At 49.6% G+C, this 18,604-nt stretch overlaps 1 protein-coding gene across 2 annotated transcripts in view; it reads right to left on the reverse strand.

Annotated features, from left to right (window-relative positions):
- Window positions 1-14,696: 14,696 nt before the first annotated feature.
- The window catches only part of LOC100191267 (uncharacterized), a 31,872-nt gene continuing 27,964 nt past the window's right edge, over window positions 14,697-18,604 (reverse strand). Inside the window, exons 8-9 of one of the 2 annotated variants that reach the window (XM_008652861.3) lie at window positions 15,129-15,174; window positions 14,697-15,035 (exon numbers count right to left, since the gene is read on the reverse strand). In XM_008652861.3, coding sequence (XP_008651083.1) covers window positions 14,983-15,035; window positions 15,129-15,174 — 99 coding nt within the window. In that variant the 3' untranslated portion in view covers window positions 14,697-14,982. 2 annotated transcript variants of the gene reach the window in all.

Genomic DNA, 18,604 nt, shown 5'->3' on the forward strand with positions numbered 1-18,604 from the left:
CGCGCGTCGGGCGAGGTCTTCTGCGGCGCTTCGGGGCGTCCGTGGGGGAATCCTTCTTTAAAAAGGGGATTCCCCCGAGCGTGGTAGCCATCTTCATCACTCGCAGCACCCTTTCGCTCTTGAGTTCTCTGCGCTCTTCTACCGCCATGGCCTTGCTAGACCCTCCCGAGCGTCTCCAGCTTGAGGTGGTACTCAACTTGGTGTGCAACCTGCTCGGATGGGGTGCGCCGGCGTTCGTCGAAAGGATCTGTGTGAGCGCCTCTACTCACGGCGACCTCACCGCCGGAGAGTTCATGCTCTTTGTCTCCAACCTCCCCAGCGGTCTGGCACTGCCGATTTCGTCTTTCTTCGTGCTGCTACTAGAGGAGCTTGGCCTCCAACCTCAACACATTACGCCCTGCTTCATCCTTCAGGCGGCCATCGTCGCCCACCTCGGCAGGATGTCCGTGGGGGCGACACTCCTTCCCGCTTCTTCCTCCAGCATTCGGGGGGAAGGATGTTCACCAGCCTCGTGAAGGTGGATAGCGGGCTGAGCAGCGGCTCCATCCCTCGCGCCCCAACTCTTTGGGGTGGGAAGCGAGTCGTGCTACGGCTCCATCTCTTTGGCTTTGATGGCTTCGGTGCCGCCTCCAACGGGGGTCGTACAAGACGTCGTACGCCGTGGAGATGGCGACCGCGCGCTTCCAGCGTGACCCTACTGATGTCGAGTAGGTCGTACCTGTAGATACAAGGCTAGGGTCCTGCTTGAAGGCGGATGTAATAACTTTGTTTTTGTAAGGTACTTTTTGAGTACTATTTATCGAGCAGTATTAGCACTTATATGCATACTATTTGTCCCTGTTGTGTGTGGTGTTGCCGACTCCTCCCTGGTACCTGGCCCCCTGGGATGTAGGCTCGACGTGTCGAGGCTGGATACCAGCATACCTAAAAGAGTTGGCAATGGCCCCCAGGAGGCAGCCTCAACTGGGACCTAGGCCTAAACACAGCTTCGGCTAGGGAGCGTTAGTAGCACACCCATAGGACCCATCGTCTGACATTATCCATCCTTTGATACATGCACGGGACCTGCATGTTTTAGTTTGGGAAGCCAAGTTGTGTGTCCGAACCCCCTGGACCGCGGTTCCAAATACTAGGACACCCGTCGCAGAGTGGTGGAGCGTGCAGGCTTACGGTACGGGACCAGGCTAAGCGGCTACACGGCTCCGGACCACCCCAGGAGACAAGTATCCATTCTCTAGAGCCGGATCCCAGGTTGTCGGACCCACATGACTATAGCTCCAAATACTAGGGTGGCCATCATAGAGTGGTGGAGTGTGCAGGCTTTGGGTACGGAACCAGGCTAAGCGGCTACACAGCTTCGGACCACCCCATGGAACGAGCTCCTATTCTTTAGAACCGCCCCAAGCTACCGGACCCCCTGCTTTCGTAGAGGGGTCCTAAACTGCAGACATGGCTACTCAATTATGATGTCATCATGCCAGGACAGATGGGAACTGTACGGGTGGGTTAGGTAAAAAATAATATCCGAAAACTGCAGGATAAAACCATGGAGGCAGGAGGATAAAATTGTCATAGGAGCACATCTGAGGGGGTAAATCTTCTCTTTATAACTCGACATGCATGGGTGCAGGCCAACAGGCCGGGTTTATGAGGGCGGACCTCACCGGGCTGGCGCATACGTATGCACAACCTAGTTACAAAAGGGAGAAAAACTCAACCCCTCAGACTTGCTCTTATGGATAGAACTTACAGAGATGCTCCAGGGGTTAGGAAGAGGCACTCCAGCTGTAGCAAGGTGGTTACCCCCGGGTCGGCACATTTCCATCACCTTGAAGGGTCCTTCCCAGCTGGGGGAGAGTTTATGGGACCCTTCTTGGTTCAGTACTCTCCATAGGGCTAGGTCCCGACCCAGGGTTCCCTACTATGCACTAACTGTTAGTAGCGCTTGGGCGCCTGGTTGCAACGTGCATTTCAGGTTGCTGCTTGCCCACTGCGTGCATGGAAAGAGTCCACATCCTTACGCTATGGCCAATCCTGCACAGATTCGTTAGAATACTGGACCCGTGAGGAGCCCATAAAGGTTTCCGGGGGAAGACATGCTTCGGCCCCGTAGACCAAGAAGGACGAGGTCTCCCCGATGGCCCGACTAGTTGTCATCACCGGAGTTGGAGTCTCCGGTGAAAACGTCCTTCAGGACCCCCTCGGGTGACTGATACCTGAGGTCCGGTTCTCCCACGGCCACCTCACCGCTGTTGACCCTTTCCTTGCCAGGTCGGCAGCGAGGAGGGGAGCCGTCCTTGAAGGTCTACTCGCGCCATTCGCTGACGCGCTTTGCGAGTTCGATGATCTCGCGACACTATGGCGACTGTTGGGGTGTACATGGCATGAGCCGCTATTACCCCTCTGCGGCCGCGGGCGCTTGTTGCGCTCGTTTCGGCCCCCAGTCGCAGCTGCGATGACCGGAGCAGCAGACGGCAGCCTCTTAGAGCCGCGGTTCTTCTTCTTCTTCTTCTTCTTTTTGCCGTCCTGAGAGACGGCACCCGAGCCACTCGTCTGGGCGACCCCGGTCTGTGGTGTCGAGTGCCATGCACGGCCTTCGGCAGCCCTGGCGCACTTCTCGGCCAGAGCGAAGAGCGTGGTGACAGTTTCCACGTCATGCGTGGCCAACTTCTCCATCAGTTTTTCATCACGTACCCCCTGGCGGAAGGCGATGATGATGGAAGCGTCGGAGATACAAGGGATAGTCCCTCGTACCCTGGTGAAGCGGGAGATGAAGGTCCGGAGAGTTTCCCCGGGCTCCTTCCTCACTGCATGGAGGTGAGCCTCCACGCCATGCCGCTGGTAGGCACTGGCAAAGTTCGCTACGAACCTCGCGCAGAGCTTTTCCCAAGAGTAGATTGACCCTAGGGAGAGGTTAATGAGCCAGGTCCGGGCAGGCCCAGACAAGGCAACATGAAAATATGTTGCCATTACGGCGGTGTCTCCACCTGCCGCCGTAATGGCGTGACGTACACCTGCAAGTATTCCGATGGGTTGGATGTACCGTCGTACTTCTTCAGTAGGTGCGGCCGGAACTTGGGTGGCCAGGTCGCCGCGCGGAGATGGTCCGCGAGCGCGGCGCAGCCCACGCCGGCCAACGTGACACCTGCCTGGATCCGGGCACCCGTTGTAGTCTGCGGTGCTACCACTGCAAAATCTTGATCGAGGTTGTGTCCCTTGATGTTTTGCCGACGCTCACGCGCCCTCTCTAGAGAGACTCGAGCATCTTCTCCCGCACGCCTGCGGTTGAGTTCTGCCCAGAGGTCGTTGGTCTGTGCACCCCTCACCGAGGGTGAGCGCACAGACGTCGTTGCCTCATGTTGGCGCCGGGATGACCGCGGCCTCGACCTGGTCGAGCCAGAGTGCGCCATGCCGAGCAGTCGGTCGATGTCGTCACGCCACTGCTTCATGGCCCCTGGTAAGGCCGTGGAGCTCAGGGGGTGGCGCAACAACTCTCTGGCCATAGTCAACGCCCCCGGAGCGGCCCTCGACGGAGTCCGGGATGTCTGCGCGGTTGTATGCGGCTGTGTAGCGTGCACAGCAACAATGCCCGGTGCTGGGCAGTTGGGAACCTATGGCGTGGAAGAAGCAGCTTCCTCCTCCACAAGGAAATCCACCAAAGTCTCGGTGCGGTGCTCAACAATTTGCACCATCATGCTAAGCAAGAAAACAAACAAAAACCTAAAGCCTAAGCCCCCTACCTAGTGCGCCAAATGTCAGAGAGGAAATTCTCCGACCGGGTGGCGGAACGCATCCGCCCTAAATCCTAAGATGAGGAGGGGCCTAAGCGTTTTGCCTGTCTGCTAAGCGAAGAACAAACACAAGAACACACAAGGGTTTAGAGTGGTTCGGGCCGCCGGAGCGTAATACCCTACTCCACTGTGTGATGTATTGAGCTTGAGAGCTTGTATGAACTTGTGAGCCTGAGCTGGGTCTAAGTCAGCTTGTGTCAGCTTGAGCCTAAGTTCGCTTGTCCCTTGTAACGTTACGTGCCTCCCCTTTTATAGCTCAAGGGGGCACGTACAAGGATGCTGAGCCCCGACATACGGGCACATGGACATAATGGGTGTAATACTTGGAGCAACTAATGCTGGTTGCCAGTGCAATCTCCTCGTGCCCTGATATTCGCAGCCTGCGTAGTATCGGCGTGTGACGGAAGCTTCACTGGCAACGTACGAGTGATGATGAGCACAATGTATGCCATAGCACAGGCATACTGTCTGCCACCAGAGCGGACGAGCACGCCGCCTGCAGGATGGCCTGGTCGTTGCACGTCAGCAGAGTGGACAGGGCACATTAAATGCTGAGGCGGCACATCGCTTGTCAGCGGAGTAGACAGGGCGTATTTAATGCTGAGGCGGCACATCACCTGCCAGCTTGACAGGCGGCGCGCCTCCTCCGCAATAAATGTGCGGCCAAGAGGCCTTACGTCTGGCTTCGCCCGCTGGCTTACATCACGGGCAGTAGGCCACATGGCAGCATCGGGTCTCCGCCTGAGCGGAGAGCGGGAGCGCTCGCGGCCTGGTCCGGACACGTGTCAGCACTGGACCCCCGCCTGGCCTTGATTAAGGCCTGGGTATTCTTCTCCTTGGCGTCTCGGGACCCTACTAAGAGTGGCCCGACCCCTCCTGAGGGGTCCGAGACTCGTCCCAGGGGTCTGGTTTGTACTTGTAGATGTTTTGAACCCCACTAGGAAGTCCGGGTTGTGCATCTAGGGGTCCGGCATTTTCCCGTGGGGGTCCGGACCCACTGTCGCCACCTTGGAGTATATCGTCTTTCTTGGCCACGTGGCGGCCCCGAAACCGTCCACGTGGTGGGGTCAGGTAGTGTTTGCCACACGACTAGGGATAGCCGCATGGACAACGCACCTTCATACTGTAGTAACAGGTACCCCTGTTCCAGGGTACTGACAATAGGTAACATATATGAGTTAACAACTTATGCATGTATAGCAACATGGGAAGTATATGATATGAAGTATAGTCTAACCAAATGTTGGAGAAAACATGTAAATGGTACCAAATGTAGTCTCAAAGATACCAATTGAAAGTCAATTGCGGACCAACTGAAGACCAATGGTAGGCTTGTGAGACATAAGAATTCTAGTAGATTTGCAGTGGAAGCTTATTGTCTTTCTCCGGGGACTCCATTTTCCTTTCAATGAGACTACTGCATATAATAGACTTGAAAACATGTATTAGTCTCAAGGACTTAGATTATAGAGTAACATTCCCCTGAAAGTGTGCATACAAGTTTTGAATACTTGTAGGAGACATGCACTTTGATTTTATATCAAGAGGGGCAAATTATCTATAATCCGAGCTTTGGCACATATAAGTTAAATGATACCAATTGAGGCATAATTGAAGTGTTGGGGACTTGTTCTCAATTGCTATGAATTAAGAACAAGGCAACACAAAAAATGGGTTAAAGGTTAATACCCTTCGTCCTTCAAAACATTATTTCCCTGAGGATATAAGGACGAAGGTCATGAAGGACATACCTTCATGATCATAATATACTTAGATGAAAGATGAATCATACGAAATATGGGAAACAACATGAATAATAGAATGATGTTATAATATACATTTACTGTTATTTAATCATGAATGAATATAAACAATATTGAATTACATTTATACCTTCGGCTTGACAGAAGATAAAAATCCAAGAGTGACATGCGAGTGAATACAAGTCAGCGTGAACAGTACAAGGATACTGTTCATCTATTTATAGGCACAGGACGCAGCCTGTGTGGATTTACATTCATGTCCTTTATAACTGATTACAATCATGACACATATTATCATGGGCCAATCGGTCTTTTCATCTTTAAGTCGGTGCCACCCTTCGTCTCAAGGCGTGTCACTATGTCGAAGCTCCCCGGATGGTAGCTTCGACTTCGCTTCTGTGTTGATCTTCTGAAGGTGTTTCTTCTTATAGGACCTTCGGTGACGAAGCAGACCCCCAACATGAAGTATTATACCACTTGTAGTATATGTCATATGAAAAATATCAATTGATGTATCATTGTCTTATGAATTTTGAATAAGATATGTGATGTGCTTAATTAAACATTTTAAACCATGTTGGTTTGCTCAAGATTATGAATTGAATGTGAGCAATCCTACCATATGATTAACCTAGTATGTATGCATTTCTAATCAAAAGTAAATACCAATTGCAGCACTAGGTATGAAAGGTAAAAACTAGATGCAAGGAAATAGGTACGCATATCTAAAAACAAGAAATACAACAAATCTAGTTAGCTTAGTCATGTGTGGGTAATTTGGATCCAAAGTATACACTAACCCACTTGGCAATAGACTTGATCCAATATGATGCATCCCATGATATACATCCAAAATTTGCCAAGTCTACAAATTCCCCGACGTCGTTCGGACTTCTCACTTCCATCTTGGGATCTAAACCTTTTTGGTGCTTTTCATGGTTGAAATAATTTCCTTTGGCACCCAGATGTGTTTGGCCCCTTTCCCTTTGTTGGCTTGCTTGTTGGCCTTGATTGCTATCATCTTTCCATTCTTTTTCTTTTTGATCAAGTATGGTGTAGCAACCTTTTTATCCATCTTGTTGATGTAGGTGTTGGAGATTTTGCTTGTTGGCTTTTGCTTATCCCCAGTCTTCTCCTTGCATTGAAAATACTTGTGGCCTTCCTTGTGAGACAACCTACAAATCACAGTTTCGCCCTCCACAGACTTGTTCACTCCCGCAGTGGTGTTATCCTGAGGAGGTTGGATTTGTTTGGCTTTGCCTTTCTTATCATACAAGTGAAAGTCGCCTAGAGGGTGGTGAATAGACGGAAACTGAAATTTACAACTTTAAACACAACTACAAGCTCGGGTTAGCGTTAGAAATAAAACCAAGTCCAAAAGAGAGGGCGAAAACAAATCAACTAAGAAATAAAGTGAGTGACACGGTGATTTGTTTTACCGAGGTTCGGTTCTTGCAAACCTAGTCCCCGTTGAGGTGGTCACAAAGACCGGGTCTCTTTCAACCCTTTCCCTCTCTCAAACGGTCACCTAGACCGAGTGATCTTTCTCTTCAATCAAATGAGTCACTTAGACCCCTCACAAGGACCACCACAACTTGGTGTCTCTTGCATTGATTACAAGTGTTTGAAGAACAAGAATGGGGAAGAAGAAAACGATCCAAGCGACAAGAACTCAAATGAACACTAAAATCTCTCTCTCACAAGTCACTAAGTGTTTGGAGTGGTTTTGGACTTTGGAGAGGATTTGATCTCTTGTTTGTGTCTTGAAGTAAAGTCTAGAGCTCTTGTATTGAATGCAATATGCTGGAAACTTGGATGCCTTGAATAGTGGTGGTTGGGGGTATTTATAGCCCCAACCACCAAAATAGCCGTTGGGGAGGGCTGCTGTCGATGGGCGCACCGGACACTGTCCGGTGTGCCAGCCATGTCACCCAACCGTTAGGGTTCTGACGGTTTCGACCGTTGGAGCTCTGACTTCTTGGTGCACCGGACAGTTCGGTGCCGCACTAGACAGGCATTGTTCACTATCCGGTGCACCTTCTGGCGCTGCTCTAACTCTGCGCGAACTGTCTGCGCACTGTTCACGTTGCAGGCGACCGTTGGAGTCGACTATTGTGCTTCTGAGCCGTTGGTCCGCTAGCACACCGGACAGTCCGGTGACCCACCGGATAGTCTGGTGAATTATAGCGGAGCGGCTTTCCAGAAACCCGAAGGTGAAGAGTTCAACCTGTACGGTCCCTGGGGCACCGGACACTGTCCGGTGGCACACCAGACAGTCCGGTGCGCCAGATCAGGGTTCTCTTCGGTTTCTTTTTGAACCCTAACTTTGATCTTTTTATTGGTTTGTGTTGAACCTTTGGCACCTGTAGAATGTATAATCTAGAGCAAACTAGTTAGTCCAATTATTTGTGTTGGGCATTTCAACCACCAAAATCATTTAGGAAAAGGTTTGACCCTATTTCCCTTTCAACAAGGCCTTCACAAGGAGAGCCACCTCTTGCTTTAATTGCTCATTCTCCATTGCAATCTCGTTCGAACATGTTTCTATAACAACATTCTTAACAAGAACTTAATTGTAGGGGTTAGAATTATCAATTAAACCAAAGCAAGAAGTAGAAGCATCTTTTTTAATAATTTCAGGCATTTCAATCGAAGATACTTCTGGGGTGCTACCAATGTTTTCTAGTTTAGTAGTTAGCTCATCATTGTGTATGCTAAGAATTTCCATTTTCCCTGGCAAATTTTCAATGGCTTCTTGGGAGCTAGCTAACTTAGCCTTAAGTTTTTCACTCTTTTTAATAAGCCCATCATCAGTAGCAGAGGATGGATCACTAGATTCTAATTGCTCGATTTTAGTTGATAACTCACAATTCAAATTTGTAAATGTTTCAAATTTTTCTAGCAAACCTTTATAATCATTTTGAGAGCTAATCAACTTATTTTTCAAAGTTTTAAGTTGAGCCTTTTGTTTAGTGCAAAGATCCTAAAAAAATTTAATGGCTTCCGCAAGCTCATCTACGGAGGCTTTCCCTCACCTTCATCATCACTAGAGGATGGAATACTCATTTTACCTCTTGCCATAAGGCACTTACGTGATGGCCATGATGATCGTGATGAAGATTGGTGGTTGCGTGTCCTTGGAGGTTCATCTTCACTTGAAGAGTTATCCCAAGTTTAGACACTTGTAAGTGCCTTGCCTTTGCTCCTCCACTTTGTGGGTTCGGCCATAGTTGGACAGCTGTCCCTGAAGTGGCCCTTCTCCCCGCATGCGAAGCATCCTCTCTTTCTTTGCTTTTTCCTATCAATGTTACAGAGAAGATCCTCGACCTGCAGGGGCACACCCATTAGATTAATCTTGTGGATCATCCCCATTACCTTTTCGACGAATCAGATTATTTCTTCGTCCTCGAAGGATGATGTTGATGGTTGATTATCTTCATCATCATCACTTTCTTCTTCTTCCTCTTCTTCACTTGAGGAACTTGGAGTGGGAGCCTTCGTTTTCCCTTTTCTTTCATCACATGCAAAAGCATATGGTATTGAAGAAGTGGGCTCCTCTCCCCGACACATTTTTTTCGACATCTCAAAAGCCGCGATTTTCCCAATCACAATTGTCGTGGTCATTGTACTCAAGTCCTCCATGTTGTGAAGAATAGTGATGATGCTCCCGTATCTTTGTTGTGGTAGCAGGGAGATAATCTTCCTCACAATGTCCGCATCACCTAGCTTATTAATGCCAATAGAATTGAGCTAATTGATAATTAGATTCAAACGAGAATACATGTCTCTAACAAGCTCATTATCCTTCATAGCAAAAGAATTATATTCATTTAAGACTAGGCAATGTTTTTGCTCACGGACATTGGATGTGTCGTCATGGACCTCATGCAATTTTAGCCAAATCTTATTAGCAGTTTTTAATGTAAAACTTGATTAAAAATATCCATGCTATGAGATTCATACAAGCAATTTTTGGCTCTAGCATTTTAATGAATTTCTTTTTCCTCACTCGTGGTGGGTTTCTCAAGATTGTTGGGTGGTTTCATCCCGTCACGAGTGACTCTCCAAACACCTAGATCAACGACCTTTAGGTAACAAGCCATTCTAGCACTATAATATGGGAAGTTAGTGCCGTCGAAGTGCGGTGGCCAATGGGTATCCATCCCCTTTCTCTAAAAAGCGTCGGTTTTTTAGCGGTGAAGCTAAATCATTTCAAATGAGCCAAACTAGACTCTGATACCAATTGAAGGAAACGGGTGATGCCTAAGAGGGGGTGTGAATTAAGACTTCTAAAACTTCCTCTAAACTAGGCCACAAATAAAACCTTAGAGCAAAACATATGCAAATAATCAAACTAGAATGTGCAAACTAGGTTTTGTCTAAGTGTTGTTATCTCTACCGCAATGTCTAAGTTTCAATCCTAAACAACCTTAATATAAATACAAGGTTGAAACTTAAATGCTTAGTATAAATGCGGAAGCTAAAGAGCAACGTAGAGATGCAAACTCTCGTGGATGACGCCGGTATTTTTTACCAAGGTATCCGGAACAAAGCAAGGTCCCGACTAATCCTCGTTGGTGCCCCCACACAAAAGGAAGCCCACGCGAGGGCCAAGCATCACGGTTGAGTAACTCCGTAGAGAGCCACGAGCCTTCTCCACGCGCAAGTGGTGGTCCGCTTCCGACTCCTCTCGGATACTCCCTGTCATCTCCACTATCAAGCTTCCGGCCGAAAACGTCGCGGGCCTCGTTCCCTCCGGTACATGGTGGCGACCGTGACAAAAACTCGGTTGTCGCGGTCTCACAAGACTCTCGCCCCCACTCGGTACAATTACAATGGCTCGCGCAAGAGACGAGGGGTTATGTGTTTTTTCTAAACTCACTCAACTAACTAGGATTCACCTAGAGCAAGAGCTAAAGCGGTCTAACTAACCTAAGCACTTCGCAAAGCACCTACGCTAATCACCGAGTGATTCTATTAAGCACTTGGGTGTATGAGCACATGGAAATGTCTATATTATGCTTTGGTATGTTGCTTGGGCTCCCACACCTTGAAATGGCCGGTTGGGGTGGTATTTATATGCCTCAACACAATTCTAGCCATTGGAGAAAAGTTGATGCCTTCTGCGGCATACCGGACAGTCCGGTGCCCCTGTCCGGTGTGCCTAGTCATTGGACCTGACACTGCGGGTGACCGTTGGCACTGCAGGCTTTTACACCGGACAATCCGCGTGCCATACCGGACAGTCCGGTGGCTTCTCTCCGCAAGTGCCATCATGAACTAGTCGTTGGGCTACAGTTCTCTGGTGCACCGGACAGTGCGACGTGTGGCACCGGATAGTCCGGTGCTCTCGGCCAGACAGTCCGTCGTGGCAACACTATTCTTCGTTTCTTGGACTTTGCTTGATACTTTTTGATCTTCTTGTGATCTTCATAATGTCTTCTTTTGAGGTGTTGCTTTCCTCAATGCCTTAGTCCAAGTAACTTTAGCATCCTATGAACTACAATCATAAACACTAGCTAACATATTAATCCATAGATTATGTTGATCATCAAACACCAAAACCTATTGAGCGAAATGGCCCGGGTCCATTTTCCTTATAGTGTGGGAGCCCAAGCAACATACCAAGGTATAGTATAGACATTTCCAAGTGCTCATATACCCAAGTGCTTAATAGAATCACTAAGTGATTAGTGTAGGTGCTTTGCGAAGTGCTTAGGTTAGTTAGATCGCTTTAGCGCTTGATCTAGGTGAATTCTAGTTAGTTGAGTGAGTTTTGAAAAAACACACAACCCCTCGGCTCTTGCGCGAGTCGTTGTAATTGTATCGAGTGGGGCGAGAGTCTTGCAAGACTGTGACAACTGAGTGTTTATGTAACGGCCGCCACCATGTACCGGAGGGAACGAGACCCGTAGCGTTTTGGCCTGAAGCTCGTTACTGGAGACGGCGGGGGGAGTCCGAGAGGAGCCGAAAGCGGAGCACCACTTGCTCGTGGAGAAGGCTCGCGGCTCTCTACGTAGTTACTCGACCGAGGTGCTTGGCCCTCGTGTAGTTTTTCCTTTGCGTAGGGGCACTAACGAGGATTAGTCAGGACCTTGCGTGGTTCCGGATAACTCGGTAAAAATATTGGCGTCATCCACGAGAGTTTGCATCTCTACCTTGCTATTTAGCTTCCGTATTTATATTAAGCATTCAAGTTTCAATCTTGTTTTTATACTTAATTGTTTAGGATTGAAACTTAGCCATTGCGGTAGAGATAGCAACACTTAGACAAAACCTAGTTTGCACATTCTAGATTATTTATTTACATAGTTTTTACTATACGGATTTATTTGTGGTCTAGTTTAGAGAAAGTTTTAAAAATCCTAATGCACTCCCTCTTAGGCATCATATGTTTCCTTCACTTGCTAACATAAAGGTAGTCTCTAGGATGAGAGTACTTATCTCTAACGATTGCAGCTCACGTTGGTTTGTGTTGTATAAAAAACCATATATCATATATAGAAATTGTATACCATGTATAATAACCGTAACGATGCACACGAGCAACTAAGCTTGACTCTGTTTCTGTTTACTGTGAACATTGGGTTTGTGCATGATGTCACTCGTAGAAGAAAAAGGCTGGTAGAGTATAATGCTGCTATTTTTCTTCTTCATTTTGGTTGCTACCTAGTACCTATCGTTTTTGTTTTAAACCGAGAAATGAAAAGTTTCTGTTGTTGGCATGCAGGATATTACATTTGAGGATTAAATAATTTAAATTTGGACTAAACCCCAACAAAGTTTGTGTTTTTTTTTATTATTATTATCCCTGAGAGGTCCTAGAGATTCTGCAGTGCCAACGACATTGGTTATGTTGGTCTTCTAATCCAAGAACTTCACAAACGAATGGGAAAATTGTAATGTTTGAAACAGGCGCCAATGTTGCATGAACCATGTGAGATCTAATGCAATGTACAAAAAGCCTTCTGAGATCTCATAGCAAAAGAAGAATCCACTAAAAGTGCACGATATATATCACCGTTAACATCTTCTCATTTACGGCTGGTTTGTCACTCATGTGAATAAGCATATACTACACAGATCTAGACATCGATTTTGCTTCAAAAAAACGTACATACATGCCGAGCTGCAGTTAAGCTAGCTAGCCTTGCCCCCCACAATAATGTACATGCTGGTGCCTATCCTGAACTAAATAGACCAGCAGGCGAAGTGATCCACTACAAAAGAACGAAGTAAGCTAGAGTGAGAAGAACATCGACGACCTCGGCCTAATTAATTATGTGATGGATTGGACCTGCTCTTGGGCATCTTCTTCAAGCTCTCGAACACTGTCGCTGGCGCCTTGAAGAACTGCCTGAACCCGCTCACAGGCGTCGAGCAAGAGTTGGCATCACGGCATGGCGTCCACAGAAGCCTTCTGCTCCTCCTCGCAATAGACAACTGCGGCGATGGCGACGCAGAAGAGCCACATCGCAGGACAAAGAAGAGGAGGATGAGCAGAGCTGAGAGGGTGGCCACAGAAAGCGCCTTGGCAGTGGGACACTTCATATTCATAATGGTGTTGCTTTGTGAGAAGAGCTAGCTGAAGAGAATGGAGGCTGGAATAGCTGTGGACATTACTTATAGGCTTCTGATCTGAGGCATCTTCTCGATCAGGCAGCATTGATATTCTCATGTGAATGCCATATATTAAAAAGAAAGATGCATATCAATTAAGCTCCTGGTATGATTACAGCTTTGTGTTCTGATGGTTTTTGTCAAAAGCTAAACGAGTCACCTTTATTTCCTTGCGAACAGCACGGCAAGTGTACCACATGGGTCGTGGTCGTGGATGCATGCATGTCTGTCTACCTGCAGCGGCACCGCCAACCAAACCGGCCGGGGGAAGATCTGGGAGCGATGCACGCCGCGCCGTGCACGCATTACCATGCACGTGACGGCGAGGAGCAAGAACATGCCTCCACTCACAGTCTGGAATACTTTGGTTTGGCTCATAGAAAAAAAAACAGCTGTCGTTGTTCTCTCTATTGAATATTGACATCTTCTCGATCGTTGCATCATTTCTTCATCCCTAGTAAACATTTTCTTCCATCTGTGGAATCTTGTGCTTATTATTTGGTTGTCTCAATTTTGGATCAGCTGTTTTTAGAAATCCTGGCATGGACCTCCAATTCCACATCACCGCTACAAATTAAACCCCAATTGGATCAAAGCGAGCTCCCCCCAGATCGTGATCCGTGAGAAGCTGCTAATAATTCCGCAAGGACAAGGGTGCAGACGTGGCTGACTGGTCATAAGATTCCTCATTTGACCATCATATGTTAGATGCAGTAGTCATTAGTCTAAATATCCCTTTCTAGTGTAGCCACACACCACGCTCATCATGGATGCATGTGGCTTGGGAGTCATACATGTGTGGGCGGAAGCTGTAGGACAACTGCAGCCACTGCTCACATGACCTCCAGAAAGTATCACGGCTTCTGCATGTGACGGGGTTCTTGTTCTCAGACTCCAGTGTCAGTCTGCATCAGTAGATGCACTGCTGCTAGCTTACTGTAATGCTTTCCAGTGAGCAAACCATGCCAGGGTCCTGACTGACTTCCTGTAAACTTGCTGCAGATTCACAAGGATTATCTGCTTCCTGTAATCTTGGGTTCTAGATGCAACACGGCAAACATTCACTTGATTGCAAATATTTTTCATCTGCACTTTTGCCAGTAATCTGGCCTACCAGAAGAAGGATCTACTGGTGTCAGTGCTCAGTGTTACCCAGATCCAGATCCTGAAAAATGGATTAATTACTCGAGGCTCTCGTACGTGATCCTCAGATCTCTTCCAGCAATTCTCTATTCTTCACAGTTCACAGCTTTGTGGATCCTTCGCTGAAACGTTTCACTCTGCGTCAAGGACCACAACACATGCCAAAAGGCCCAAAAGTAAAGAATTGTCTAAGCTACACCAATGAAGAACTTTACAAAGTCCATTGTCAAGAAACAATCTTTGAATTGTAAGTACAAATGCTCTGCCGCTGCTTTCCGAACAAGTTAACTATGGCACTACGTTTCTTATGTGGACAAAAGTTAGCCAATCCTCAGCATCAGAAAGATGGATGCGTCAAATCCAACATTATTCAACTCCATGAAAAAAACAGCTAAATACCTTTCAACTATATGGACAGCGTTCCCAATCAAAGTTCATTTACATCTAATATTACAACAACTTTTCCTTCACACATGTCCATGGAGTGTATGAAGGTGTCAGGTCATGGCCAAGGATCAACAGCCAATATACATGGAAGCTCAGAAGGCACAACAGAAACAAGGGTAAAATCTGATGCTATTAACATCATATATGCAAAATCAGCGGATCAAAGAAAAAAAATAAAAGTTTAGTTTTGTATTAGAGAAAATTCACAAAGATTGTTTCTAAACAGTGTCTGAGATTAGACGAACTTCATATAGATCACCGCCACCTTTTCCTGCATCTATGCAATAGCGTTGCAAGCACGGGTGAGATATAAAATACAGGCTTCAAAGTATTCTGGAGAAATATAAAAATTAATAAAACCCACCGATTTCTGCTTTAATCCCAGGACCAAAAAAGGAGGTGAATTTAGCCTGCAGACAAATATGTGCAAGGCATCAATATTCAATACTCAGATAATATTACATACTTAATTCTGCTATTATGGGTTTTGGGTAAAAATACGAGATGTGTTTTGTGAAACAGCTTAGCCATTCAAGATGAAGCATCTTGTGTGGTTGTGCTGTTATTTACAGTAAAAATATGATATGTGTTTCATGTAATATTAGCAGCATCCATACATGGATGAAGCATCTTGTGCAATAATGCTGTTATTTTTTGAGAAAAAATTAAGAGCTTCATTTGTAAGCAGGAATAATATTTCGAGCAGTTGTGTCATTTGTGCAGCAAGATTTGTTCAGCATCCTATAATTTTGGCTTTAGTGGATAGCCATTGTACTAGCTGTGGAAATAACTCCACTTGAAAGGAACTAAGTTAGGCTTACTCGGTGGGAAGTGTGGGTGTATAAACCCACCACCCATGTTTTTTTTTCCTGGAATACACAGAAGAACTGCATATTTGCATTAAGAAAGAAGAAAAAAGGCCAAAAAGGCCTTACAACACAGTAACACACCCCTACAAAAACCAACACATCACCGGCACACCACCAACAAACTAAAAGACAGGTAAACCAGCCTCTAGGCCTCTCAAATCTTTTGCACCTGCCATCATCCAAAGGACAGCCTCCTGTGCCAGGGTGAGAACCTGTTCCATTCTTGGAGACACCCCATTAAAAACAATATCATTCCTTAGCCTCTAGACGTACCAGGCTCCTAGGGCGACAAGAGAGTTAAAACCTTGTCTCATTACTAAGCAATTCTGTGGTCTGCATCCACCAGTCAAAAAAATTCACCATGTTTCCCTTAGGCAAAAGGTCTGGAAGCCCAAAACGCTGGCAAAGCAAAACCCAGAAAAGACGGGAGAACAAGAACATGCAAGCTATCAGGAGGTGAGTGATTGTCTCAGCTTCTTGGTCACAAAGAGGACAGTGACACCCATGTTCAAGTTCTCTTCAAATTGATTTAGTGTCCCTTATTCTTCTTGTTTATAAATGACGTGTAGTCCTCCTAGGTTGGTCGTTTTATTCAAAACCTATTTTTTTAACAGGTAATTGTCTGTCACGACCCTTAGCCGGCGCGGCGTCGCCGACGTGAATGCGTGCAGGGCTTCGCTGAGAAATCACCGGTAAACAACACAACGAGGTGAGTTGTTACGGGAAACTGTATTTTTCTATTCGATAATCTTCTCTGATACAGCACACCAGATTATATATGTTAGAATTGTACCCCTGTATTTGTAATGGGCCAGGCCCAACTCAGTTATTAATATACAAGCCCACCCTAGTGTAGGGTTAGGGTTTCAGTTATTCCAATATGGTATAGAGCCAGATTTTTTTTCTTCTCCCTTCTCCCAGCCGCCGGCACAGGCGCCGCCTCCCCCTGCACCAGCGCCGGCCGCTCCCCTGCTCCTTCTCCTCCCCTGGTCGCGCCACCCTCTGCCCCTGCTGGTCGCGCCGCCGCCAGGGCCCCAACGCCGCCACTGCTCCTGCTGGTCGCGCCGCCGCCAGGGCCCCAGCGCCGCCACCAGAGCTCCTGCGCGCGCCGCCGCTCCACCGCCGCCGGCCCCTGCGCCGCCGTCCGTGCTCCACTGAGCCGCGCCGCCAGCACTCCTCTGCGCGCGCCGCCGACACCCCTCTGCCCGCGCGCCGCCGCTCCTCCTCCGTCCCATCTCTCGCCAGCACGGACGCGACGGTCCCCAACAGCGGCCACATCCGCTGCTGCTTCTGCTACAAGGGCCGCGGCTTCGACTGCTCCACCGCTCGCGCCCTCGACGGCCATGGACCACCTCCACACCGTCGCCCTGCAGACCGTCGGCGCCGGCACGCCCGACGCGGCCGCCCACGCCAGAGCAGCCATCAGTCTGGCCCCTGCTGGCGCTGCCGCGGGTCTAGTCCCTGCTGGCGCTGCCGCAGGTCTACCCACTGCTGGCGCAGCAACCACCGGCGTCGACGCGCGCCTGGCTGCCAGCCCCTACATGCCTAGCGCCACTGCTGCGGCCAGCGCACGCACTGCTGACCTCGCCCCCTTCGGGTTCGGCCTACCGGGCTACCCGGCGTCTACTGGCGCCCTTACCGGTCTTCTATCGCCGACCCGCCTCCCCAGGCAGCCACCCCCTGGGTTCTCCACCACTCGTCCGCTCGTCGCCGATGCCACCTGGGCTTCCCCGACGCTCTCCACCGACTCCACCATGTCATCGCCCATCGCGGCTCTCCAGGCTGCCCTGGCCGCCTCTCAGGAGCGCGAGCGCGCCGCGTCCCGCGCCCTGGAACAGGAGCGTGCCCTGGCCGCCACCCTGACCGCCCAGATGGCCACTGCGCAGCGTCTCGTCATCGGACCTCCTCCGGTCGCCCAGGAGACACCCCCGCCCACCCCAGAGGCTCCCCACGCCTCTGGCCTCGATGCTAACCACATCGCCGCTCTCCACGCCCAGGCGGCCGGACTTCAGAACATCCGGTCCCTCGTGTCCGTTGTTCTGGACCCGGCGTCCTCCCACTACCCTCGCTGGAGGGGGCAAGTCCTCCTCACCTTGCGGCGCTACGCCCTCGACGACCACGTCCTCGACGACGTCGCCACCCCGCCGTCCCCAGCCTGGTCCCTGATGGACTCCGTGGTCCTCTCCTGGCTCCACGGAACCATCACCGTCGAGCTCCAGGACATCATCCGCGACCAGGCGGACACGGGCCGTCAGGCGTGGCTCGCCCTCGAAGAACAGTTCCTCGGGAACCGGGACGCTCGCGCTCTGCACCTCGACGCCCAGTTCCACCTGTTCTCTCAGGGGGACCTCTCCGTGGACGAGTACTGCCGCCAGATGAAGGGCATGGCGGACTCTCTCCGCGATCTCGGCGAGCCTGTCGCCGACCGGACCTTGGTGTTGAACCTTTTGCGTGGCCTCAGCCCCCGCTATGGTCACCTGAAGGCTCTCATCAAGAGGACCGTTCCCTTTCCCACATTCCATGCCGTCAGGAACGAGCTTCTCCTCGAGGAGCTCACCATGGCGTCTGAGGCCGTTGCTCCGGCTCCGGCGCTGTACAGCGCTCCTCCCGGTGGTCAGGCTCCTTCCGGGGGCCTGGTCCCTCGTCCTCCGTCGACCGGGGCCCCTACCCGCCCCACACCCGCCGTCCCTGTGGCCCCTCGTCAGACGTCCGCCGCCGATGGTGGTCGTCGTTCCCGCAAGGGCGGCCGTGGGGGTGGCGGCTCCTCTCGTGGTGGTCCCCTCGGTCGGGGTGCCGGCCAGGCGTGGCCGTCACTCTATAACCCCTGGACCGGGACCATCGCCATGTGGCCGGGCCAGGCCCCACGTGCCTCCCGTCCCCCGGCGCCGGCTCTCCTGACTGCGCCACCCTACGGCGTGCCTCCCACGCCTCCCTACGGCGTGCCTCCCACGCCTCCCTACGGCGTGCCTGC

The sequence above is a fragment of the Zea mays genome, chromosome 1 (genome assembly GCF_902167145.1).
Source record: "Zea mays cultivar B73 chromosome 1, Zm-B73-REFERENCE-NAM-5.0, whole genome shotgun sequence".
Lineage (NCBI taxonomy): Eukaryota > Viridiplantae > Streptophyta > Magnoliopsida > Poales > Poaceae > Zea > Zea mays.